Below are 27,914 nucleotides of genomic sequence, written 5' to 3' on the forward strand. Positions count from 1 at the left end.
GCACCTGCCTTCGAGATATTTGTGCGTTTGGATGAGATCCTCTCTCAGTCTTTTGTCTGGACTGAACAGGCTCGACTCCTGCAGTCTCTGACCATAACAGAGATGCTCCAGACCCCAAATCATCTTTGGGACCCCTTGCTGGACCCTTTTCCGTAGCTCCTTGTCTTTCCTGTACTGACGAGCCCAGCACGGAGCGCTGCACCAATTCCTTCGCTCGCCTGTCGTTGGCTCGCTCCCGGCTCCCGCCGCGCAGCTCGCCGGGCCGGGTTTCCCGGCAGAGCAGGGCCAGGGAAGCACGCGGATCCCGGCGGCCCCCGGCGGCCCGGGCTCGGCCGCGCCCCTTCCGGCGGCGGGGCGGGCGCGGCGCTCGGCGCGTGCGCGGCGGCGGGCGCGCGGCCATGGCGGACGCGGTGCTGTTCCGGCGCGGCACCGGGCAGGTGGGAGCGGCGGGGCGGGCCGGGAGCGGGGCCGGGAGCGGGGCCTCGCCATGGCTCTAACCCGTGTGTGGCCTCCCCAGAGCGACGACTCGGACATCTGGGACGACACGGCCCTCATCAAGGCGTACGACAAGGCGGTGGCCTCCTTCAAGGTAAGGGGTCGGCGCGGCGGGGGCTGGATGCTGGGGATGAGGCCGCTGGATTGGCATTTATTGGTTTTCTCCTTTCTCTTCCTTAAGAATGCCTTAAAAAATGGGGAGTGCTCGGAGCCTTCAGACACGCAGGAGCAGCGCCTGGTGATAAAGAGAAAAAAACATAAAAAGAACAGAAATAGGAACAAGAGCAATACAGCAGCTTTGAAACAGGTCGTCTCATTTGTAAATACCAGTGTTGCTTGTGCTGCATGTTGTACTTCCATACGCAGAAATGGCTGCTTCATCTCCTTGAGAGTAACATTTTAGGATGGTGGTGTGGGGTGATGATGTAATAAACTTTAGGTTACATAGGGGAATTTCAGTAAATGCAAAGGAAACACTGTAGGTGGGATCCATCTCTCTGGACAGAAAGTAGCTTAGGAAAAGGTACGTTCTGCCCAGCCACGTAGGTATTTACATGCTTCTCTTGCTTCTTTTGCAGTGGAAAGTTGGTGACAGCTGCAGTGCTGTTTGGTCCGAGGATGGCAATTTGTATCTAGCAACTATTGCCTCCATCAACCAGAAGAGAGGCACGTGTGTTGTCACCTACACAGGATATGGAAATCAGGAGGAGCAGAACTTATCTGATTTGCTTCCCCCAACCAGCGATGAAACAGTAAATGGGATGGGGCATTCTGGGGAGGTGAGGGACTTTTTCATTCTTCTGTAAGGAGTTGGGAAGGGGGAGAATCAACTTCTTTTAATATGTCCGGTGGTGCTGCTGGTGTTCAGAGTGAGAAGTGATGCACAGTTCTGTTGTAAACGCACACAAGCTGATGGAGGGAATGAAAGCATCCCTTTACTTCTTGAACTCAGCATGGAAGAAAGGGAGTGGACAACAAGAAATTCACCAGTGAAAGACAACATAGCTAAAATGATGAGCAGATAAAGTTACTCCTGTGTAGGACTGGGAGGGCTGGAGAGGGAGGGACGTGAATGAGACTTTCCAAGCTTTTTTGCACTAAAATTGCTTTTGTAAACTCCTGTTTAGTGCATGTCATAAAAATGTCTTTGTTTTCTAGAATGAAAATGAGACTCCATATTCAACAGATGAAAGTGAAAAATCTTCCCAGACACCTCGAAACAAAAGCAACTGCACAAAAGCAAGATTTTCCCCTCAAAACTTGAGATTTCCCACACCACCACCACCAGGCCTAGGAAGAGTAAGTTCAACCTTAATTGAAATAATTTATGTACCATTGCTAAGTATGGTATTACTGTGAATCCTGAGACAATATGATATTTATCATTGTCTAGAATTCACTTAGCAGCATTTTGAGAATGGATGTACAGATATGCATGTTGGTATCTCTTGGTCTGCCATTTTGTAACTATCTGGCCTCGATATAGTCCTTCTGCAGTGCTGCTGTGACAAGAACCTTCTAACATTTGCCTTCCAATTGCCTTTTAACTTAGAAAAGGGATATTGTTCCCTGGATTCTGGTGGTGTGATTAATGACAGTGCTGTTGATGTTTTAAGATTTTGCATTTTCTAGCCAATTGGTATGCTTCACTTCACAGGACATTTAAGGCAGTAAAGGTGATGCCCACATGTCACAGAGACATGTCAGCTGTAGCTGCTCTCTTGAATTAGGAGTGATGGGATATTGATACACCCCTCAGTTTTCCTATTGTGTATGAGTCTAAATAATAGTGCAGTTATTTTCTGAAACACAGCATTATGTTTTCTAAATGTTACTGTTTGTGCAAGATTTTTTATAGGGTTCTATTTTCTCTTTTTTTCTGCTGTGTCAGTAGATTTGTATCTAGGTCTTTATTTAAGGGCATTCACTAGCACAATGGAATTTAGTCAGTTTTTGCCCCCTCTGCACAGGAGCAGAGAAATTATCTGTTTTCCTGTGTGAATATTTGATCTGTTTCTTCCTGTTGAGAGTGTGACCATTGACTTCTACTTAGGAAACCCTTTTGAAAATACTTTTAAAAATGCTTCTAAACAGAGCACTCCTTCAGCTGTGTTTACCTCAGTGACATGAGTAATCTTAAGCTGCACTTCTCAAGTTGTGGAATGTGCCTCAGAAATAGCTATTTTCACTATTATATACATGTCTCTATTTTCATTAAATTGCTGCAATGTGTTATCTGTTGTTCAAGGTACGTCAATTGTTTCACATAATTCTCTTAAGTAAAATGCTAATACCTCAAATTCCCTTTTAATTTATACTCTTCTACTTTTTTTTTTTTACCATGTAGTCTGGATCAAAATTCAAGGCACCTCCCTCATTTTTATCATGCTGGCCCCCACCCTTCCCACCAGGACCACCAGTAAGTGACAGAAGGATGGGGAAGATGAGCATTGGTGATCTCAGGTTTTCTTACTGAATGTGCTTTACTTTAAAACTACCTTTAGTTTTACTAAAACTACCTTTAGTTTTAGAACATATTTGTTCTGTTTGCCTGTATTTTTCATATATTTATTAACACATTTAGTTCCAAATATTATGATAATCTAACATAGGAGGTCTGATTTGCACTCATTTCTGTGACAGTGAAGCCGTTGGTCAGAATACCAAGGGGTAGATTATTTGAAGAAGCTACACTTTAAGTTAACAGCATTTCACTGAAGAAGATAGTATTTTTCCCTAGTAACACTTTTTGTTTACAGTACTCCTGTGGAGCTACAGGAGTCTTGTTTTTCCTAGGCTTTGGAAATTACATGTGTTCAGGAAACATAATCTCTGACTCTTATTCATATTGAGGATATGTTCCTATTTTTCAGTTTTATGTTTTAATCTTATAGAATTAGGTGCTCTCTAACCTGGGAAACACCCTATTGAAACACAGACATTTCCTTTGTGATTCCTTAGTTGATTCCTCCTCCTCCACCACCCATGAGGCCAGAATCTGCTGAGGATGACGAAGCATTGGGGAGCATGTTGATAGCCTGGTACATGAGTGGTTACCACACTGGATATTACCTGGTATGTGCTGCTGTGGTTTGAAGTGTCTTGGTAATTTTGCACTGCTATTGGTGCTTCTGTTTGCAGCAAGAAGCCATACAGGGAGGGCTGCTTTTTAGGTCTCTTATTCTGATTTACAGTTGCTACATTTAATGGTGTTTTGTGTTGTGTAAGTACTGAGTTGAGTAGAATTCATGAGAGCCAGCATATATATATATATATATATATATATATATATATATATATATATATATACACATTTGTTGATGTTTTTGTACTTTGTTTGACTGGAAGAGTCCTGTCACGTACTTTTATAGCCACTGTTTTACAGCTATTTAAAAAAAAACAATTCTGTCTTTGTAAACAGATGGAGTAAATATGATTATTTTTCAGTAGTCTTCTATGTATTTTCTTTCAGTATGAGTGGTGGTATCACACTTACGATCAAATTTGTCACTTTTGCAGAGATTGTTCATCAGTAATTGTTTCATGTCATTGTGGAGGTCCAATAGAAACTGTCAACATAGTTGTGAAAATCTGTGACTTGTATTATTGACTCATATTTTCATCTGTGCACTTATGAAGAAAGAAAATTATGTGATTAACTACTGTTTGTACTGAGGAAGTTGGAAAAGGAAGAGTTTGTGCTTCAGGTTACATATAACCGTGGATTGCTTTAATTTACTTTCAGTTGAACATGTTTGAAATTATTTTTTATAGTCTCTGATTGTAAAGAGGACATGTAGTTGGGCTTTCAAAACTGTTTCTAAACTGCCCGTTTTGATTTCCAAAGAAAGTTTAAAACTGTGATTTGTTGAGGACTGAAAAAGATTGTCCAGAAATGTTTTTGTTCTGCAACTAAAGCTTTTATTTGCATGTTGGCCAAACCAAGATTTTACTAAATTGTATCCTATAGGGTTTAAAACAAAGCCGAATGGAAGCAGCGCTGGAGAGAGAAACACATAGAAAGTAACCACGTACCCACCATTGTTCTGAAGGATTGTAAGTATTGCAGCTTTGTGGTAAATGAAGATACAGTCAAGTTTTGAACTCCCTTCAGAAACCTCTTGGCTTTGGGACTTCCATCCATTCTTACGGCTCTCTGAAAAGACTACTTCTGCCAGTAGTAATCCCTTCTTTGCAGCTGTGGAATTGTATTTTTGTAGCTAGAATGAAGGAAAGTATTCATTGCTCTGACAAGAGTTTTAACTACAGCATCACGATTAACAATGCAGCTTATTTGAATTATTAATGGTTCATAGTGGGCTGTTCTTGGAACAAAAGGTTGTAAGTGAAATGCAGTTTTTTCATCTGTGTTTCCTTACACAGATGGGAAGGTTGTAGCTAAATTTATTTTCAGGACAAATTCAATTTGGTAATGTTGAGCAGTTCTGTTCTCAGTACTTCAGTACCTATGCTTTTATTTGAAATGCTTTGTCCAGAATTCTCCAGTGTATTGTTCACTTCCTTATAAAACAAAAGTATATTCTCCTGGGGAATTGTTTTCTGATTTTCTCTGACCACATGTAATTCCTGTGTAATTTAGTAGTTCTTATGTGTGTTTAAAACAACAAAGCTCGTTTATACTAATTTTTGCTTCTTTTTTAAAGCCAGGTACAAATCTTTTCCACTGAGAGGTGTGTATCACTTATGTATTGGTGGTTGATGGTGAAGAACTGAATTTTATCAAGACAATTAGTCATAACATTTTCGTAACACTGAGCTGTCCCTGTTAACAAATAAATAACTTCAGACTAGTAATTGAATGTGCATTGAAATGAGCTCTTTCTTAAAGACTTGTAGTAAATGTATTTCAAAGTACTGCAGCAACAAAATACTTTTTACTTCCCTGAGGCAATTTCAAGTCGTCTTGCTATATGATATATTTAACTCTTTTGACCCCATGTGATAGATTTCATATATCTCTCAACATGTTTTGCATTCCTTCGACTTTCTGTCAGAATGGCAGCACCAGAACAATTCATTATGGAATCCTCTTAGGAGAGAACTATGGCGGCAATGTGTGTTACAATGGCCACTGGTGGCACTGGCATGGAAAACAATGTACTGTCACAGTAGGAGGGACATCTTACAGGTCTGATTAGAATCATGAAATATGACAGCTTTTTTCAGGAAGGCTATTGTCTTGTTTCAAATGTGTGAATAAAGTTCTACTTCTTAAACTTTGAGTTTAGGGATGTATTTTGTTTTGGGGTGTTCTTTGTTTTGAGCTTCCATAGGCATCTCTTGGTGGGATGAGTGGCTGAAATACAGCAGAAAGCCTTGATGTGTTGCCTTTTTCTGAGTACCATTACTGAAAGCAAAACAGGGAAAGCCTGTGGAGAGGTAAGTATGGACATAGGTTTCAGCCCTTACAAGGTAGGTCTGAATTTTACTCTCCTCTACTCCTAGTAGAGGCTGTAGCCACAAAACCAGGCAGTAATTTAGTTCATGCCAGTGCTTTGCTTTTCAGTGAAATACAGCTGTGAACTTAACTGCATTCACTTCCTTTTCCTACTGTGGTCTTTCCATATATATCAAAAATACAGTTTTCCCACAAGTAATTGAGCAAAAAGAGACTTACTCATATTTTACCTAAGCTACTTTGAAAGCTTTTTTTTTTTAGTTGTCTAGGTGGTGTAAATTAAGACTGATTGCGGTGAGGCAAAGGTTCTAAATCATCTTTTCAGATTGCTGAAGAGGCAGAACTGCCCTTTGCTTCAATCAGTTGTCTTGGTGTCCGGCATTGTTAGAAAATGTGGCCTTAATAAGTTTTAAACACTAGTAAAATCTAGCATACAGCAATTTTACTGCAGTTCTGACTTCAGTGAAGAGGCTTATGTTTTAAACAAATTATTCATGTAACTGATTTAACTGCAAGCAAAACAATCATAGGATATTAACAAAAGTGTGTACAAGAAAGGCAAATGGTTCACACATGAGGGCTCACCACACTGAGAATTCCCAACAACAGCTGGCCACTCCCAGGATATGTGACCTGGAAAGGCTCCTTCTCCCATCCCATCGAAGATGTGAGGTGGTATAGAATGATCTGGGACTCCTAGTCATGTCCTCTCCTGGCTGATGGAAAAATTAACCCTATCCTGGCTGGAACCAAGACAGTGCTTATTTGCAATGGAAATGTATAGTTAATAACACAAGACAACAGTTAATAAGACAGACAGACCCAAACCCTAATACTCTGAAACTTTTCTAGGCTTGAAAAATTGGTTAAAGGGGCAAAATCCATTGCCAAGGTAATTTTAAACTCCTACACTAGGGATCCTTCATCACAATGCTAGACATTTTAAGGGCCTATGTATCAAGGAGCCAACCCACCATTGCTATTGTCACAGGACCAGACAATCAAGGAACAGCGATGAAAAGCTACCATAACTGCTGCTCTGGCTGTGCTCCGATGTGTGATCATGTAGGTCATGGCCACTTCTTTTAAAGCAGATGCATTACTAAGTATTCTTAAGAAATTTCTGTAACATAGTGATTTGCTAACAGCTTTCCAAGCTTCTGGAAACCTCCATAGTTTGCTACTTTCACTGCAAAATCAAACAAGCATCAATAAGGATTTATAGATGTTCTAAAGCCATATGAAACATGAACAAATAAACAGTGAAGCTGAGATATAATGCATTAAAAATAAATTGTTGCCGCTAGGTTGAAAAAAATAATAGAGCTTTGAACTCTGCATTGTGATACTGAGCATTGTGATACTCAGACTGAAGAGACTATCTGGTCAAGGATACTCTAGCAGGCCTATCAGTGCCTAGCAGAATGAGATACCAGTGTGTTTACAAGTGTTCAGATACCACTTTTAGAGAACAAAGCAAATAAAACACCCCTTTGTGCAGCCACTGGAGGTCAGATCAACTCGGCAGAGATCAAGATACCAAACATAATCTCTCTCAGGCCTGCGTACCATCACATGAGCTTTCCAGCCTTCCCTTATGGTCACTCTACTTACAAGATGTGACTCCTGTATTTAAGTCACTATATATACTGAAATATATGTCAAAAATAAAGGAAGATAATATGACAGACTTGGCATTTTGTTTACAGAAAAGAAACCCAAACATTTTCCCTGGTCTATGCATAACCTGGTAGTTTTAAGACCACATTAGAAAATAATTACATTCGGAAAACATTTTGAAAATAGCTAGGGCATATAAGCTAATATAACTAGCAACAAAGTTATGAAGCTCTGTTTTAAGTCAGACTATTTTTCCACTGCTTATTTTTCTTGTAATTTCCATTGCTTTGTAGAAGGGCAACTAAGAAGGCATTTCAGTAGAGGTCTCAACAAAGTCTAGTATGTAAGCAGGCTGAATACACTTTGAGAAGCAAGACATATTTTAGGCTGTGTACAGAACAAACAGGAGGAAGAATACCTATTAAAAATGATGATTTGCAATTGTTGTGTACAAACAGAAGATTAATTTATTCTGAAGCCATGTCCTCTCTACTCAGACACATTTTTTTAATTTGAAATTCTCTCCTTTAAACTCATCTACTTTTAACAGGCTGTCATGCTGCAGTCACAGGATAAATGAGAAGCATCTGAGGTGCAGCAGATGTAGACACTGCTAAACCATCAGTTTGGCTGCAGACTTTATTCTTTCACCCTGCAGGAAGGATGAGCTCCTTCAGATTAAGAAAAACAACAAAATTTTATGCTGCAGAGAGAAGATGACCTTTCCTGTTAAAGATTAAACAACTCTCTATTTCCTGAATATTGCATCAAGGAGTAACAGCAGCAGATGCAAGCAAAAAATCCATTAAAATTTAGATTTTGGGCAATAGGTTACTATCTGCTTTCCTTTCTCAGGTCTGCCCCTGCTGTTGTTGTTCATTCTGTAACTCAATAGCTTATAAAGGTCATCAACACAAAAGGCAAACTACATCTCCAGAGAGGATGTAAGAGGTCTCATGAGTACTTTAGAGATACAAGGAATTTTCTGTTGACAAACTCAAGGCACCCACAGGAAGGGAAGGGGAGGGGAGACAGGACAGAAAACAAGGGTAATCCTCCCTTCTCAAAATGCAATCCATTTCATCCTTCCCCTGTTCCCTATTAACCTGTTTTTTGCAGGTGGACTGTGTTTGGCTTTCTGAGGTGCTGAACACTTCTGATTCTAGATGAGGACAGGCATTCATCTCATTCAGCTCATCCCTCTCAGAAGGACTGAACACAGGCCCTTCCTCACATCTGCTTTGTGAGACCTGATTCAATGTGACTCTCCTAGTGACACCAGACAAGTAAGCAAGTGTCCAGATAAATGTTTTCTCCTTTCTAAAAACATACCCTCCTTGCCACTCTTTGCTCTGGCTTTCACCTCAGAAAGGGCTAGGGCAATTTCATTTCAATTTCCTTGTCACAGCTTTTGCAAAAGCCATTCTCATTTTTCAACTGTATTACTCTCCTAATGGAAAGCCAAGACAAGATTTTAGTTAGGCACCAGGACTATACTGAACTTCTGTCCCACCTGCACTGGAAAGTGGATCTTTTACTTGTCCTATGTTTATGCAGCTAACCAGCTCAGGTCAAGCTCATGTAAAACACCTGGCATTAGTAAGAGCAATGGCTTCCACATGGCCTTCTGCAAGCCAAGTGTTTTAAAAAAGGCTGGTCAGACTCCTCCATCCTCAAAGATGGTGAAGGTGAGATTGCCTTTGCAATCAAAGATACTTTATTAGCTAGGAAAGCATTGGACTGCTATCACATTCTCAAAAGCGGACCTGGATTGCCAGCAACTTGGGCTTACTGGAAAACAACAAAATCTGGGGCTGAGGGTGGATCCAGCCCCACCTGAACTTCTTTCTCAGGAGTTTAGAAGGTAAGCAGGGCCTTTCTACACTTCATATCTCAATGGGAGGGTCTCCCTGATAAAGGTATTCTGAAGCTCCCATTCTGACCATGACAGAAAGCATAATTCAACAAACTGAATCTTTTTTGACAAAGAAAACAAAAGGCTCAAAATCTCTGGCAATTGAAGTGGGTAAAATAAAGTCAGACAGGCTGGGTAAAAAAATAAAATGAAAATAGCTAAACTAATTTAAACCTTCTTCCAGACAGCAGGAACAAAAAGTCCATGAAGAGAGCTTACAGAGCCATCTGCTAACCAGGCTGTAAAAGAACCTTTCCAAAGGGACAACATAATTGCAGAGGATTTGAAGTGACACTCTCTGGAATAATTTTATTAATGTCTACTGGAGACAAATTCAGGGAGATTCCCATTGTCTAAATCAGAAAAGGAGAGAGCATATAGCAGAAGGTAGATCCAAAATCAAAGCGATTATCGCTCAGTGGGGAAAATATATTGCCAATTCTTCAAGAGCAGTCTGCACTTCTGGGGTAGAGGAAGAGACGTATCTGTAAGGCTGGCATCTGTTACAGACTAATAAGCAGAAAAAATATAATTATGTCACTGTAAAAACCCTCAATTTATCTACATCTTAAACAGTGCATTTGAAACAAGTCCCCTCAACTCAAAAAATACTGCATTAGAACAAGAAAAGGTGCAGGGAACACAGCAGGAATGATAAAGTAGAACAGTTTTTGCCTGAGGATCAAGTGAGTTGCATGTACTCTTCTTCATGAGAATGAGAGCATGTATGGAGGATACAGTGCATTGACAAATGATGCATGAAAATAAAATGTGTACTCATTAAAATGCTGTAAGTAGACTTGTGCTATTCTATAAATCAACAATCCCTCCCAGCTTTGCTTTTAATTACCTGTGAAGAAAGGCTCAGCTCTGACAAGTAAATCAGGGTTTGCTCCTCTGGCATACAACAGCCATCTCTCAAAGGACTGCGTCCTGCACACTGTACCTGTAATTGTCTCTGCTGGGTTCTTCAACTTCTGAACATGGACATCATACTTTGAAGTATTACCCAAACTTTTGCCCAGGACAAATTCACAAGGGGGACAGAATTTCTTGTGCTGTTCACATGGGGTACATCTAACAATCATGGTAATAAAACTAACTCACAGCAAAAACACTGCACATTTGACTGAACAGGGGTATATGAAAAAAGCAACAGTTGCCTTTTCTATCAAAGACCATGATGAATGAGATGTATAGGACAAAAAGGACTTTATCATACTCATTTCTTATGGTAGGGTTTTAACTCTTCTGCTAATTGTTCAAGTTGTTGTTCAAGGACTTCCTAGAAATCTGTCTCCATGTATTTGCGTAACTTGAGAAAACCAAAGACTACGTGTGGGAATCAGTGTGAAGCAGAAAAATTCAGCTCATGTGTTTAATTATTATTTGTCTCTGCTACAGGACCTTTTTTGACATTTTTTGAAAAAGCAAGACTACTAAATTATATTATGTATATATTTCAGAAAACATTCATCTCTTTCCTTAATAACCTGATTTCTACAGGTTATAAAAAGTTGATTTTAGCTTAGTAAGAAGAGATAAGGTAACTGCAGAGACAGTATCAACAGGTGTATTATTAAATCTGATTAGCCAAATTGAAATTGCTGTGAACTCAAATTGACTGGTGCCTTTACAATGACAATAGCAACTACTAAGAAGGTGTTACAACCAAAATGGAGGGAAAGAAGAAACATGAGATTTGAGCAAGATGACACAGGCAATTAGCAGATCCAAAGAACTTCAGCCTGTAGCTTAAAAACCTAGAGTGGCCTCAGTGAACCAATACGCCTCTCAATCTTAATTCTTCCATCTCAAAGCCATTACTGACTGCTGATAGCACATTTTGAATTTCTGCTTAGACTAAGGGAAAAACAGGTGGCAAAACATACAATTCTGTCAGGTTATTATTAGTATTGTGGTAAGACAATGATAGAAAATACTTTGCTCTGCGATGGTTCAGAATGTAGCAGATGTCTGCAGTTCAGCTATATATATTCAAATTCTGCTCCCTATAAGTCTAAAGAGCTATGTTTTCTCAAGTTATTGAGGGATCATATAGATTTATAACATTTGCCAAACAAATTCATCCTTAAGAAAGTGATTCTAAATCCAGGATCTCAAATCTATTTTTCTTTACTGGCTATAAAAGTCACATTCCTCTCTCTCATCCAAATCCCAAACCAAAACGTGCTGAGATCATAATAAAATACTCCCAGTCCTACTGTATTTTGAAAAATTACTGTGGTGAGTTGCCCCTGGCTGGACAAGAGGTGCCCACCAAAGCTGCACAGGGGAGAGGAAACACAATGACAGGCTTGTGGGTCAAGATAAGGACAGGCAAATAATTATTCACCAGTTACTGTTGGGCAAAACAGACTTAAACAGGGGAAATTAATTTGCTACCGAATTAAAGTAGGTTAATGAGAAATAAACCCAAATCTTGAAACACCTTCCTCCCACCCTTGCCTTCTTCATGGACTTCACTTAAAATTTTCTCTACCTCCATCCCCCCAGCAGTGCAGAGAAATGAGGGCTGTGATCAAATCATCACAAAACGCTACTGCTCCTTCTCCATTGGGGAGGACTCCTCATACTTTTCCCTGACTCTAGGATGGTCCCTCCCATGGGAAACAGTCCTCCATGAACTTCTACAATGTGGGACTCCACACTGTGGGATTCTGTTTCTCAAGGACTGCAGTTCTTAAAGGACTGCTCTGGTGTGCATCCAGTCTATTCCACAAGGTACAGTCAGTCCTTCAAGATGTTCATGCTCCAGCATGAATCCCCAACAGGGTCACAAGTTCTGCCAGCACACCTGCTCCAGGACTACATGGGGCACAGAATCTGCTTCAGTGTGGACCTTCCAGGGTCACAGCCTCCTTCAGGCATTCACCTGCTCCAGTGGGGGTCCTCTTTCACTCCTATAGTAATGAATGCATTTGCACCATTTCCACTCTTGGAAATTAGCTATGAGTGTTGCTGCAGAGGGAAACTTCTATTCCTACAAAGAAAATAAAAACTGGAAGGAAAGTGACAGCTCTTGCCTTTTTGAAATCCTCTCCTTTCCACATGGCAGCACTCTCTAGGCTCAAAAATTCTTGCCACAGTTGCATCCTCAACAGCACCACAGGGTGCCTTCCTTCAGCACTTTTAAGTCTGAAACCTTTCACACATCTTCAAGACCTACAAGAATTTCTCACAGGTCTCCTAATAACCTCATTGATTGATCTTATGGCAGATAGAATAAATAAGGAAATAAACAAGAATTAAGAAGGTTGGAATTTCCTACAAGCAAGGAAGACTTGAGAGCCAGTGAATCTCAGCCAAAGAGAACAGGTGGAAGGAAGATTTCCTCCACGCTGCTTTAAATACACATGATACAGATTGAAGTCTTTATACACAAGAGAAATACTGCCTTAGTAGAGATTTTTCAGAAGCTGATTTTTCTGGTTTGAACTGTTCTACCAATGAGAAGGGTAGGAAAGAACAAACCAAATTATCGCTGTGATCACAAGCTGATAATGGAGTATACAACTGCAACACCAACACAGTTTTTACTTTCATTAATAGAAGCTGGATAGGAGTATGTTATTTTGGTATCTAACAAGAGAAGGAGGATTAGAAGTGTTCTGACAAATCCCTTTTATTTCCATTAGAAAATACTGACTGCAAAGATGAAAATATTACCAGAAAATGCTGTCTCAAGAGGCTGTCACCAGCATCAGAATATATAAGAGCCAGATGCTCAGAGCTTGGAGTGGCCTGTTAGACCAGAACACTCAATTCCTTCTTCTGCTAGTTTTTAGTAATAGGACTGCAACCACCTGACAGCACCAACTGTTTATATAGGGATTGTCTGACTCAGCACAAAACGAGATGCAGATGCTCAACAGTAATTTTTCTGACAACACAAGAGAATGACTGCACTCTATCCAGCAAGCAGGCACTATCAGTAGAAAAAGCATAGAAACAGCTTACTAACAATTGAATGAAAACTTCCTGAAGTTAAGTGAAAAGTAGCATGTATAACTTATATGAAGTGAGCATGAAAAATTGAACTAACATAAGATGAGAGGTTTGGGTTTGTTGCTTGTTTCTGTGTTAAGTTTCAGCTGTTATATTGCCATTTCCAATCTGACAAAAAAAAAAAGCTCAAAAATTAAGTCATATACACCCAGAGCAACTCAGTCACTGATATATTTACCATCATTACAAGGTAACTCAAGAAAACCCATTGTGATGTATTGCTTCAGACACTGCACCTGTAACTTTCTTTTACTGAGGTGTAGCACATCACAATTCTCACAGGTTCAAGCTGCAAAAACACTTTGAACAGACACTGCAAAATGGCAGTCTTGCATTTGTCTCAATTTCTACTCTTCAAAGTTCAGGTGAGGATAGACACTTCCCCTCCTGTACCTACTTTACCGTTGCTCTAGGGTTTAGCCAAGGAGAGAAGATGACACGCACGTCTGTCAATTCAGTATAGCTTCAGAACCAAACAGCGTGTCTTTTTGTCTTTAACACTGAGTCCACCAAACAATAGTTTGTATTAACTCAGGTATTGCCCTTTTGCAAGTTCTCAGCCTTTCAGCAACCTTACCCTCCTACAAAAAAAAAATGAAACTTAACCCAGACACAGGAGTAATAGAATTCAGTTAGCTTTGAGTTGCACCATTAAAACCTAAAATACGTTTTCACCACATTAATAACAGCTGTATTTGAGCTGCCTTACCGAACTGCAAGGTGAATACTCATAATACTTGAAATTATTACATGAAATGTCCACCAATTAATTGCTTAAAACCATCTTTGTCAAATTCTTGAAAAGGGTATTTTGATCTTGTCTTAGGTTGCAAATCCAAGATGCGGCTGGGGGTGTGTATTCTATTGCCATCTTTTAGAAGTGGGACAGTTATTGTCTCTTAATTGGGCATTTTCTTTATCTCTTCCACAGCCAATCCTCTCTCCAGGAAATATCCTCTGTTAATGGGGCATTGAGTCTCACTGCATGACTGATAAAATCACATCATCCCATTGTGACATGCTTCGCCCAGGGGGAGGAGCCAAGCATTCCTTCCGAAATACAATCTGAGAACACAACAGACAGCCTCTTTGTCCAGATTTAGAGCAAATTTGGGGAAGAATCCCCCAAAGGAGCTCCAGTGGGAAAAGCAGATCCAATCGGCCCCTCCCCCCAACTGGTCCGGGAGGAAAAATACCTCCTTGGAGAAAGGTGGAAAAAAACTGTTTATTAAACAGTAAGACCAAAACAATATCAAAACAATGAGACCCCTTGCCACTCTAAAAGAGACGACAAACTGAGAAAACCCTGGGTTGAAGCTCAGCTCACTCAGTCTCCGATCAGTCCCTCCGGTGCTGGAATTGCACCGGCAAGCCAGGCCTGGCCCAGTGGGCCACAGCTGCAGCTGCCGGTGCTCTCCTGGGTGTTCAGTCCAGAGCAGTTTCAAGAGGTCTGAAGAAAAAGGAAAAAAAAACAGTCCAGGGAACTTCTTTGCCTCAGCTAGCTAACACTAACTAAAAAGCAAAAGAAGAGCTCTGTCCCGCTGTCTGTCCGCAGACAACACAGTCAGGAGCAGGAATGTGGAGGAGTGAGTGCAGTGTCTGAAAACAAACTGCGTGCTTCTTCTCTCCCCCCTTCACTCTCTGTAACACTCTTAAAGGTACAAAATCATTATTATTCAACATAAACAGAATGAGACGATTGGGGATAAAAGCATCACATAGTCAACCCAGGACACTCGTCCCACTGGATTCCCAGAGGTATACCAGGCCTGACTGGACCATCAGAGGAAAACTGCACACCCTTCTACAGGATCCCTGCTCCAACAGAATCACACCTGTCACTGCAGGAGGATTGCAGCCACCATTCAATCAGACTGCTAACAACACGCTGACCCATTGGGTGTCAGATCATATTCTGACTCTGTCAGTGGTTTTTGTATTTCTCCTTTTTTTATTTCTATTTTTCCTAGAACTGTTATTCCTACTCTCATGTCTTTGCCTGAGAGGTCATTAATTTCAAAATTGTAATAATACAGAGGGAGAGGGTTTACATTTTCCATTTCAAGAGAGGCTCCTGCCTTCCTCAGTAGACATCTGTCTTTTCAAACCAAGACAGATCTACAGAAATCCACCATCTGCCAAAACCAAAAGTTTGGAACAACAGATGTGTAAAATGTATTTTCAGGGCTTCTTTTTGAACAAGTAATGAAATGAAGATGAATCATCACATTATCATAAAAAGCAGTTTTATCACTTTCACATTTACAAATATACATGTTATTATAATAACTGCTGGAAAAAGCCACAGTTCTTTAGACAAGAACAAAAAATAGATACAGATAATTCATATATTAGAAGTAATAAAAAAATTTGAAAATTAACATTTGCTCCTACTCCACTGTTCATCCCTCTGTAATCATCTTGTTCAGAGGTGCATCAGTTAGAGCGATGGCTGAATAAACTAATTAGATTCATGCAAGAATGACAAAGATACAGCAATTTAAGAAGATATGAGATCATACAGATACAGGAGCAGGGTGCTCATGAATACAGCCAGGACAGCAGTGCAGCGAATCATGAACAAACAGATCGCATTCCACACAAAACGCATTCTGACACACTTTGCATATGTACACCTGTGTGGGAAGGATAGAAAGACAAGTCAAGTTAGCAGAACTTATCATCATTGCACTACAGTAGGGCAACAGTTACATCATCATGATAATGTAAACAGACTGCACTGCTAGCATCACAGAAACTCAACTGAATTAAATCTTCTGGCAGCAAATGTATTCGCAGGCTTGAGCTCAGGTCACTGTAAATGCTTCCAAATGGTTGAGTGTAAATGCTTCCAAATGGGAAGCTTTTTTTTATGCAGCTCCCTAGGAAATTACTTCCCACACTTCTACAGACTTTGCAGTCCATAAATTGTGACTGTTTAACACCTAAGTCTAATCAACCATGACATTAACTTTCATAAGTATTCTTCTGGTGTTTAGAATATAATTCTAAAGGATCATCTCTATTTCTCACACCCCTCAATGCAAGTTACAATGCCTTTCAACATACTTACATTTTGATCTTTCATTTCTCCCTGGCAGCCTTGACAATACCTAAAAGCAAAATTTTATATTTTAACTGAAAAAAAAAGGAGTCAAGACTGTGTAAATCAATGTTTTAAAAAGATCTCATACATAGTAACAATTTCTGGCAATTACTTCACCTATTCAACTGAACTCACAGATCATGGAAACTACAAGTACTTCTTAATGCCAGAGATGCCCCACACCACCCAAACACCCAGGATCTCCGCAGCAAAGAAGCTGTTGCTAGCTATTCTTACTTTTGTGACAAAAAAGTTATGGAATCTACAAGCACACTCATTATCACAAGTAAGATTTGCATACCGTTCCCCTTTGTATTCTTCCAGTGGAACTTCCTGAAAGGCATCTAAAGGAAACAAGTGATGGTAAGACCGAGCCAGGTGAGGTGCAGACACTAACGTAAGACCTGCAAACAGACACCAAAATTGTTACAAGGAAAGATGTACTGAAAAGCTTTTCTGTATAAATAAGGTAAAAAGGAAAAATAATATTTTTAATCACTCAGCGGTTGACAGCTTCTAAGAACTTTAAAAAGTAAAATTACTTGTTCTATTACCTAAACTTGTAATCCAGTTTTAAATCCAAACACAAAGAACAAGCAAATCGATAAAATTTCTACTGAAAAGGTTTAACTCAGCCTTCAGAAATACATTTACAACACACAGTGGTGAAGTTAGGAAGCTCCTTTTGGCAATGATGGCTCTGCTGTATCACACCACCAGCTAAAATGATGCCCTGTTACAAAGCCCTACTACAGCTTGCTGTACTACTGCCAAAACCACGCCACAGTCCCATCTCAGCTAACACTGGTCTGCTGGTTTTAAAACAGTTAGTTTTTGTCACACTAACTATCATGTGGCTCTGTTTTGGATATATGCTGGAAATAAGGTTGATTAGGCAGGAGTGTTTCCTTTACTGCTGAGCAGTGTTTACACACAATCAAGAAGGCCCTTTCTGTTTCTCACTCCACCCGTGAGTAGGCTAGGGGGTGCACAAGGCATTGGGAGGGGATACAGCCAGGATTGCAGTCAACAGTGCACCAAGAGAACAAAGGGATATGCCACACCATGTGGCATCATGTTCAGCCTATAAAGCTGGGTGGAAAGGGGAAAACGCTCAGGATGATGGCATTTACTTTCTCAAGTAACTGTTACCCATGACAGAGTCCTGCTTTCCTGGAGATTCTACTGATGGGAAGTGGTGAATGAATTACTTACTTAGCTTGTCTTGTGTGCATAGCTATTGTTGTAACTTTCCAATTGCCTTTAATGCCACCTGTGAGTTATCTCACTTTTACTCTTCTGATTCTCTCCCCATCTCACCAGGGTGTGGGATAGTGTGGGGCTGAGTTGACAGCTGGGGTTACACCATGAGAACAGGTGGGGCACGGGCTGGCACAAATGTCTCACTCACTCACTCGTACTGTACATGTCCAAACTTGTTCTCCTGATCACTGCAGCTGTGGAGAATCCACTGCAGATACACAGGATTTCTCCAGTTACACTATCCCCTTGCTGGAATGAAACTCATGCCGGTGGGAAAAACTTGAAATTAAACTAGGATAAAGTGATCCAAACCCATAATTATATCATCCTGTTGCCAAATACAGGCATCCTGGTAATACCTACTGTGTTTCAGTCATATGCCTCTGGAAGCCAGGAGAACAGCACCCCCTCACAATATTAGTATTATAAACCACACTAATCCTCCCTCCCACCCTCACTAGGAGCAATGGAGAGAGGCACCATTGCTTGCACAGTCCTTTAACATTTGCAAGACCAAAGGGCCCTGTTTACAACTCTACAGCCTGTCTTGTGTCACTGTGCAGATTGCCCTTGGGCTCAACTTGGAAATCTTCCACGCACATACACATGGAGAGGAGAGTACTTCTGTCCTGCTGCTCCAAAGCACTCTATTTTCATGGCCTTGCACTGAGAACTCTGAAACATGAGTGTGTTAAGTTAAATGAGGCTTCTTGAGAAGTTATCATTCCCATGTGCATCACCTCTCTTCCCTATTTTGCCTTAGGTATATTCCTTATACCAACGAATATGATACAGCTTTACTGTTACAGGTACAGTCCTGAGAGACATTTCTATGAAGCTGACATCCCAGGTCACAGAAATGCAGGACTTAAAATAAGTATAGCTGAATTTTTCTAGCCCTTAACTCTCTTATCATGAACTCTTGATTCATCTGCTCACCTCTTCTTACTACTCACCACAGATTTTGCATTCCACAGGAAGCTCACAGTATTTGGCTCTGCACTGAGGACAAAAATATCCACCCAGTGTAAGACCTGGGTCACTGTTATTTTCCAATTGCCTACAGCAGAAAGAAACAATTCAGTACTTAAGAAATAATACAATGCTACTACATAAGTACAAATAATGTTTTCACATCAAATAATTTAAAAAGTTTCACTAGATTGCATGTAACAGTTTAATGTATAAGTGTCAGAAAACAATTGATATGGACAGATATCAGTGACCACATTTTCTCACAGGAACTAAAGACCAAATATTTCCATATAAAGGAGCCAATCTTTAAAAATAAAGATATGAACAATAACTGCATGCTTGTTTCTTTTTAGAGACAAAAACATTCTATTGCCTCTAAGATGCACATGGTAACTATTCTTTCAAATAGCACACTGCTGTTAGACATTGTTTCATTCTGAAATTCAGACTCCCCTATCACCCTGGAAAACAATGACTCTTTTCATTGAGAAGTGCAGTGGTACAGTCATCAAATGAGGCCTCTACTTTAAACTTCCCTTTAAAGTCATGTTAAGAAATACATAAAAAATACTTTATTCAGATAATACTCTTCCATCCTCATAATTATCTTTTATAATGATAGTAGTAATTAAATCAAGAGCTGCAAGTAATTACTCAACACCTTGTAACACCTGTGTGCCCCAATCACTGTGTAACAGAACTAAGTACCATTTACTACCTTGAAAAAACTTAAATGCAAATTTAAAAACACATATTTAACAGAGGATACTTTTAATACTGGAGCTACTAATGGAAATAAAATGTCTACTAAGAAGTCACAAGACATGGCTTAGTCTTTTTTCAGATTATTTTGCAATACTTTCACTGTTGAGCAGATTTTCTAAATATGATTAATTAATATTGAATTCATATCAGTTCATTGAATTCTAATCAGTGCTACTTACGCCATGCTAAAGGAAGGCTTTGCATCTTGATCAGATAGAGAAGCAATAGTATGCTGAGGAAAACCTGAAGAGAAACACATCCCATAGCAAAAATTTTAAACGTGCAATAACGTGTCCATTTCTTACTTCAACGAAGAAGTTCAAAGTTTATTCTAGATATTCAGGCCTTTTTCTTTCCCATTTGTTATTACAGGAGAACTGATACACTCTTGCTATATCAAATTCTTCCCAAAGGTCTCTACCTACACCCACACCTTTCTGACTTCCCCTCAGCTGAAAAAATGTCTTTGCCATAGACTTTGTGTTAACTGAAGTGCACTGGAACCCCATTTTAGAAGAACAGTTAAAAAGTAAAATATGTGAAATGGTAGGAAAGCAGAGTGAGCAGCATACAAATGTTCACTTAAACAATAGTTTCTAATTAAGGAGGAAATATTTTTGTAAGCATTCATCCAGCCTATATTCACTTTCTAAGTGCAGTATATGATAGATGAGACTACAGGACTTTTTGGAGACTGATATCTTTCTTTCTTTCCTTGTATCATTTATTTTTTACAGATCATGAGAGGTGAGAGGTTGGTTTTTTCAACTGCTGCTCAGGCTTTACCTAAGAGAAGTAAACCTTTTCAGTATTTATACCTAGACATAAAAATACATGCATTCTTATCTATGAAAAAGATGGATGAAAGTAAGAACTCAATACTCTACTTTAGCATTACAGTTCCTATACTGGTTTAACTCCAAGTTTAAATTTATTGAGAAACAGATCAAGAAAAGAAAAGGTAATCTACTTCTTGAAAGAACACTCAAGAAGCTGCTAATGTGTACTACCCACGGTTCCTAAATCAATTAACAGTTGTAATAGTTGCCTTCTGCAGGGAAAAAAGCAGAGGGAGAAATAGTAGTTTTTCACCCTTCATTTCTAAGTATTAAATTTATAACAATCACTGTGCCATCAATATCTTTCCACTTCATTGTTTCCAAATTCTGTTCAGTAATTTGTCTTACTTAATAAGCTTTATTTAAAAGCTGACTACGATGCAGGAATAACATCAATCTAGCAAAATAAAAGTTAAAACAAAAATAAATTACACAATGTCTTTACTACATGTCTTACTATTTGTATTGCCTTAACACAGAAGAGGCAATTAAAGAAAAAGAAAAAATCTCACGCTAGGAATTTGACAAATCCATATCCTACCCATTCGAATAAGGGAGCACTCAGAAGTTGAACTGGCAGGTGGAGGACTGACATGGTGCATCAGCAGCTCCTTATAATGACTTTCATCCAAAATAACGTGGTATGTTCCTGTCACAGACAAAGAGATGCCTTACTATCAGCTTACGAGCCAAAAAAAATACAAACATATACTCCAAATGAGAGAAAACAACTTAGGTAGAAAACACAATTTATCCAAACCTCTTCCTAAAAAGCAGCCCTGTTAATGCTACCCTAAATGACAAGTTTTAAAACTAGTAATAACAGAATGTTAAGTTAGATATGAAGACACAGAGCTTTTTCTTCAACATTGAACTGTAGTAACCATACTGCAAGAGTTACCACTGTAGCAATGGATATTAACATGTTACACTGATGAAGTTTCACACCACATAGCTTTATATATGGGACAAAAGGTTTGCAAATATATGTATTTTTTCTCTCTAGAGCTGCAGCTACCAGCTGCTAGTAATTTCACTTACTACTGTATATTTTGTGTATTTGGGCAACTCTTTAATTTTCTGCCAGCAAAATGGGAAATATTTATCCTTAAAAATTACAAAATGCAGCAATAAATATATAACAAATTACTTGATTTTGATTTTAAACCTGTGTAAGTAATATAATTATTGAACTTCAGATACATACCACCAGTTTCTCGGGCAAGTACTGTACAAACTCGAACTTCAGCACTTAGGCCGATGACAGATACTCTGATCTTTACTGCTTTTAAACACTTAAAATAGAGAAAAAAAAAGCATACTCAATTCATGTGCAGAACAAGAAACAGTAAAAACGTTTAAGTCTTAAATGAAAATTAATTGGTGATAACACTGCAACTGCCTGTCTTTTGTCCAGCAGCTTGGATGTTCAATGCAGTAGTGAAACTTCAGTTCAGTACCTTAATTAGATCATAGATGTTGGCTGGATCACATGTCGTCAGACTGCTGAGGACTATCAAAACCTCTCTGCTTGTATGTCCTGGCATGTGCCTAAGGAAAGTACACAGTTAATTTACTTATGCACACTAAACTACTTGTATGATAACATCTCCAAGGACCTTAGTGTGCTGAAGTCAGAAGATGACACAATATGAAGTCCTCTACAAACTGTGGTAAGATCCTTGTCCGAGCACCAGATTTTCACCTTCTGAAAGCCAAACTTTCCAATATCTAAAATACAGTATTTAACTGGGTAGTTGTTACCTGATTATTTCCTGTAATGAATTCTTTGTACCTTAGCCAAACTCACATGTAAAATTAATCTCCAAACTAGCACACTGTAGTAAATCTTCCTGACTTCTCAAAAAGCTCTAATCAGTTTTTAAGTGTAAATCCATTACTTCTAATTACTTGTAGTTCTTAGTTGAAAACTCTCTTCCTGCTAGTATTTAAATGGCTTTTCATGACACTGATTATCCGCTTTGTTCAGTCAGTATCTTTAGCTGTAATTCTTTTTCAGTTTTCCACAAACTGGGATGCATCTCAATACCTCACATTGCAAAAAAGTGCTCTGAATCTACCCTACCTGAAAACTGATCTTTCTAAAGTATGCCAAAACTCTCACAAATTTATTGTGACACAATACGGTTTCTTTTCCTGTTCTCTTACATTATTAACCCCTAACTATGATCTCTCTCATACTGCAGCCCTTTAGTAATAAAGAGTAATATTTCATCACAATATCTACATACCATCATCAACTTGGTTTTCAAATTTCATTTCTGTAAGAAACACAACCCTAAATACAAGCATCTAGTGGCAGAAGATAAACTTCTGCACTACTGGAGTATTTAAATTAATGATTTGTATTGTAAGAGGAGAGTCGCCTTTTAAAGACTCAAGTCAGCATGATGCAACACGCTACTTAGAAAAAATTCTGTCTCTGCCTCTCAAAAGCCACAATCACAAAGAAAACAAAAAAACCTCCTTGTATATACTAACTTTAAAGTCTGCATGGCCAAATTTAGGGAATTATATAGAGAAGGCTCTCCACTGCAGTTCATATCCACTGCTTTCTTCAGAGCAGTTACATGCTTTTTTGAGTTTCCTGTAAGTGAAAAAATGAAATCAATTTAACTGATACAACAAGTTAAAGAACAGAAATGTTTAAAGTGCATATGTAATGAAGTGTACTTGTACAACAGGAACTGGTTTCAGAGGCAGGTCTGTATTTTTCCTTAGAAATTGGTATTTTGATCAGAATGCAGAAAAGACTAAAAAAGACTTTTACTCCATAGGCACTCAGATGCTAGAAAGTTTAGAAGCCAAAAAGAGTAAAATCACTGTTGGGTATCATTAAGCACTCAACATGAGCGTGACATCTCCCACAAACAGAAAGAGAGTTTTGTTTCTTCTTTGTCCTGGGGTGACGTTATGATGCTTGTATCCCCATTCATCTGTTCTGTGCCTTTAAGACCGGCTCTGAAGAGTGGAAGTTTTGTTTGGGTTTCCCTTATCAGGGACACAGAGACGGGCAGTACATAGGGCTGTTTTTCACTTCTTGCTTTTCAGCTTGCTGCTTTGCTTGCTCCCTTTTCTGCTCTTGCTTCTGCTCTGCTTTGGCCTCTGCTTATTAGCTAGTTCTATCTAAACAGTCCACATTCCTTCCTGGACCGTTTCTCCTCTCCTGTTTCTGTGACCATCTTGAACCTGCTCCGGACTGGGACCCGGCAACACCGTTCGGCTGCAGCAGCTGCCCCAGCGCCGCAGGGACTGAGAGCAGAGCAACCACCCCCGAAAGAGACGTTCTGATTTTGTCATCTTTCTCAGAGAGGTGTCATCAGGCATTGTTCATTTTGTGTGCTGGGGGGTGCTGTGCCTGAAATAAACAGGTTCTTTCCACCTCTCTCCAAGGATTTTTTTCCTGAACCGGTTGGGGGGAGGGGCCGTGTGGGTTTTGCTTTCTGGAGGGGCCCTCCTTTGCAGATTCTTTAACAAATTTGCCCTAAACCAGGACACTCTGTTATCCTCAAAACATGGTTCAAAGATTGGTTGATCCCCAATTTCCCCCATGAAACCTGCTGAAGCCATAGAGACTGGCCTAACAGCAGGCAGGAACCAAACAAACCTTGACTTCTTAACATCTGATCAGATCTCACAAAAACCACAGATGTTGTAACATACAAAATTAACGAACAGGGTAGAAAATTAACTATAGGAAAACCAGAACATATCAGACTTGCATTCTGGTTGAAACTTGATCACAAACAAGCACACGACGACGATTCTGGATCAAAGCAGATCAGAATGTAGATTATGGTTTCAAACAACTTGCAATAATTTATCATTTAAATTAAAACTAATTATGATAACATAACTTCATTTTCAGCAGTGTATCAGGCACAGCTTAGAACACCAATGAAAAGGACAAAAACATCTGCAATTTAAGAAAAGAATACTACTTCCCTACCTGAGAGTTCCGTCATTTTTTCAGCTCTTTTATTCTTGGTTACAATTAAGCCAATCTGAAACAGGGAAAAAAAAGACCAAACTTTTTTTAGAAAGTTTTACAGTGAGTTTATTTAGAATTTTTCTGTATTTTTTTTACATCTTTATGGACCAGAATTGTTTAATCATACAAGGCTATAATAAAAGTTTTACTTCAAGTGTAACAACAGCAGCACAACTTGATGCATTAATTTATAAACACTCCCATACTTTCATTACTTTTGCCAAAAAGTACAAAAAGAAATCTTCTAAGACTTAAATTGTAGAAACAAGCAGAAACAAGAATTTCACTAGACTGATGAATAAAGGATGGGAAGGTATACATAAATTGAAAACAGTTTACTTGGTAGTGTTATAACCAAAACTACCTTTTAAAATAGTTTTCTGCTTTTTGTTTCTTGCATGGTCGTACATACCTGACTAATAGGATTCTGGTCAAAGTACTCTTCAACAAAATATTCCAATAACTATAAAGAAAAGTTAAGGCAGTTAAAAACTAATTATACTTTTATTACACACATGCATTAAGTAGATGCAAAACATCTACTAAACTAAAAAAGCAAAACAAAGTAGTTGAGTAGCACAAAAAGGGGGAATGAGCCTTTTCTTTCCATTCTTCTTTCACCCTATCCCTCCCCCTTCATCCCAAGTAATCAATTAAATGAGATTTCAGAAACTACTTCCCCCCTTATTTTATTCATGTCCTATGTTAAAGTTCTAGATTCCTGCTGTTTCAAGTGGAGGTTTTCAATACACCAAAAAGCACTACTCTGTACAAAACCATCAAAATGCAGGACTTGAGGCTCAAGTATTGTTGGAGAAGACCACACAGAACACAATGTATACAGTTCAATATTATACATTCATATATATTCAATACCAATACCAGATACAGTGGAAATATGCCCACAATCTGAAACAGCAATCCAGTTCAACACTCATCTAGCATCCTTTCAAGTAAGAATTCATAAAAAAACCCAAGTGTAAGAAAAAAATACAAACCAATTCTAGATGTGTAATGAGAACATGTCATCCCCTTAATCTGGGCAATAGTTTCCAAATGTGTCTTCCCATAATATGCCTGTGCAAAGTGTTTTTGCTGTACAGAAGCACATGTGCAAGGCAAAATAATGCCACACAGATTTTACTATTCAAAAAATAGGAAAGTGACAGGCAGAAATAAGGAGACAAATGTAGGGATGAGAGATGAGGCTATGCAGACACAGGAGACTGCAATTCTTTGAAATGCAAAATGTAACCAGTTTATAGAGAAACAGTGGCTCAATAAGAAAAAACTTGAGTGCAGGAATACCTTCAGAGTGCAAGTAAGTCTGTTTGGCTTTAAGTCTTGGTCCTCCATTGTTCTTGATCCATCAACAACCACGTAAAGGTGACGCATCTGCATTTCCACCATATGTGAAAATCACTCACAGAATATGTATTGAAATGAATTAATTATTCCATTTACTTTAAAAAGTCACTACTTCCTCCCTCTGACAGGGAAGATTCAGTAGATAAGGAGATACAATTAATAGCAACTGAAAAGTAATGCATTCTTCCATTTTTTTTAAATAAAAAAAACCCCTTCTCTTGAAAAATGCACACTTATTCTCCTCTCATGACAAGCTACAAAACATGCATAGTTTGAACATTCATGTCTTCGCCCGAAGAGCTCAGTGTTGTACAAAGCAATGTGGTTATTTACAACCCATTTCCACCATGTCCATTTTTCACATGAAGAGAAATGGACAGTGTGAGCACATGTGATCTGACTTCCACTGCCAAACACAGCCTGTGTGTCAACCCTCCAACCCTGAAGAGCCATGCTACACATACACACTGCCAACAAACAAAGAATGCTTTAAAAAACCAATAAATAACAGCGGAAAGCACAGGGTTTGGGACGAAGTATGCCAGGCCAGCAGAAGTGTATTTCAGATCTGGCATACCACCTCCAGCCAAATAGTTTTGGACTAAGGACAGAAGAGGTTTAAGGTATTAACATACCATTCCAAGCCGAACTTGTCCATGGTGTTCATAGAGTCTAACAAAACACAGAAGGTTTTAAGTCAAATTCAAATGAGTGAATGGCTCCTAAAACAAAAGTCCAAACAAATCCAATACTAGACTTCTAGCTAAAACGTAGAAGCAACAAACTGCAGACAGTTATTCATGCTGAAAAACCCCACAGATCAACCACAGATTTCACAACTCTCAGAAAATAAATAAGAGCTATTTCTTACTACCAGGTTTAATGAAGCTTTAAAATTTTATCCAAACTTGACAAATCAAGTTCTAGCATAACTTGAAATAACATAAAACTTAGGATTTTCTTCTAGCCATTTTTCTGAAATTTGAAACAGAAATCTGTAGCCGTGATACCAGCAGTAGATTCTGCTGTGACAGGAGAAGGGGCAAATCAAGTTCTAGCATAACTTGAAATAACATAAAACTTAGGATTTTCTTCTAGCCATTTTTCTGAAATTTGAAACAGAAATCTGTAGCCGTGATACCAGCAGTAGATTCTGCTGTGACAGGAGAAGGGGCAATGTTTTTAGCTAAAAGAGGGTTGATTTAGATTGGAGATAAACATGTTTCTACCACGAGGGTAGTGAGGCATTGGAGCAGGTTGCCTTGAGAAGCTGCGGATGCCCCATCCCTGGGAGAGCTCAAGGCCAGTTTGGATGGGGCTCTGACCAATCTGTCCAATGAAAGGAGTCCCAGCCCATGGCAGGTTGGAGTGAGATGATCTTTAAGGTCCCTTTCAACCTAAACTATCCTGCGATTCTCTTATTTGTATACTAAACAAAAAAAACCCCACTGATGGAAGATTCCTCTAAGTCGTGCAGATTGCAGCTGCAGTGCTCTGCAGCTTTTCATTAGATCAAGACCTGCAGTTTGCATACACATGGGATACACAGCCTGTATACATTCAGTGTTATAAGATAAAAATTGATTTTTCATCACTTTTCCTGGCATGCACCTGCTCCTCTGAAGGAAAAGGGCCATAAAGACATCCTGTAGGCATGCCTTATGGTTAATTTATCCCACAGGAACCAGTTTCGGGATGATCAAGCCCTTCTAACTGACCAAATCAGTGCTGTTAGCATACCACGTACCTTTTCCTCTTCGCCTTGAAGAGAATGTCCTCAATGGTTGCCTTCAAAGACCCGGATTCGTCTTCCTTAAGAATTTCCCTAGGCAGAACAGACTGTTACAGAGGGCAGAGGGGAGGCTTTTCCTCCTCTTTCGCCAGAAAGGAGAGAGAGGTGAGGGGGGAAGAACACACCATGTTCTTTCGTAGCCTCCTTCCCAGCGCTTGGTCCGCTCGGGTTCGTCATCCATGTCCGCGGCAGCTGAGGGGAGACCAGGGGAGATGCGGGGCGCTGAGGGAATATCAGGGGAGCTCCGGGGAGATGAGAGAGTTCAGGGCAGACGAGGGGGACTGCGGGAAGAAGAGGGGGGTGAGAGGGGGTCTGA

General features: G+C 39.4%; 2 protein-coding genes across 4 annotated transcripts; one reads left to right on the top strand and one right to left on the bottom strand.

Annotated features, from left to right (window-relative positions):
• The first annotated feature begins 364 nt into the window (after positions 1-364).
• SMN1 (survival of motor neuron 1, telomeric) lies at positions 365-5,732 on the top strand. 3 transcript variants are annotated; one of them, XM_058043669.1, is made up of 9 exons: positions 365-437; positions 518-589; positions 677-802; positions 1,074-1,274; positions 1,654-1,794; positions 2,843-2,914; positions 3,457-3,570; positions 4,466-4,551; positions 5,160-5,732. In XM_058043669.1, exons 1-8 carry the CDS (start codon positions 399-401, stop codon positions 4,520-4,522), a joined length of 822 nt encoding a protein of 273 aa, XP_057899652.1. In that variant the 5' UTR covers positions 365-398; the 3' UTR covers positions 4,523-4,551; positions 5,160-5,732. The 3 variants fall into 3 exon arrangements, with proteins under 3 accessions (XP_057899652.1, XP_057899651.1, XP_057899653.1); XM_058043668.1 differs by having other exon boundaries at positions 4,466-5,732; XM_058043670.1 differs by having other exon boundaries at positions 1,074-1,247; positions 4,466-5,732.
• An 8,860-nt stretch (positions 5,733-14,592) lies between these two features.
• GTF2H2 (general transcription factor IIH subunit 2) lies at positions 14,593-27,849 on the bottom strand. Its single transcript, XM_058044402.1, has 16 exons — positions 27,724-27,849; positions 27,554-27,631; positions 26,442-26,478; positions 25,747-25,833; positions 24,851-24,901; positions 24,397-24,451; positions 22,929-23,034; positions 21,887-21,977; positions 21,634-21,721; positions 20,968-21,075; positions 19,767-19,830; positions 18,804-18,907; positions 16,886-16,988; positions 16,552-16,591; positions 16,001-16,114; positions 14,593-14,928 (listed from the first exon to the last, which is right to left on the bottom strand). Exons 1-16 carry the CDS (start codon positions 27,777-27,779, stop codon positions 14,920-14,922), a joined length of 1,191 nt encoding a protein of 396 aa, XP_057900385.1. The 5' UTR covers positions 27,780-27,849; the 3' UTR covers positions 14,593-14,919.
• Positions 27,850-27,914: the final 65 nt, after the last annotated feature.

The sequence above is a fragment of the Melospiza georgiana genome, chromosome Z (assembly GCF_028018845.1).
Source record: "Melospiza georgiana isolate bMelGeo1 chromosome Z, bMelGeo1.pri, whole genome shotgun sequence".
Taxonomy (NCBI): domain Eukaryota; kingdom Metazoa; phylum Chordata; class Aves; order Passeriformes; family Passerellidae; genus Melospiza; species Melospiza georgiana.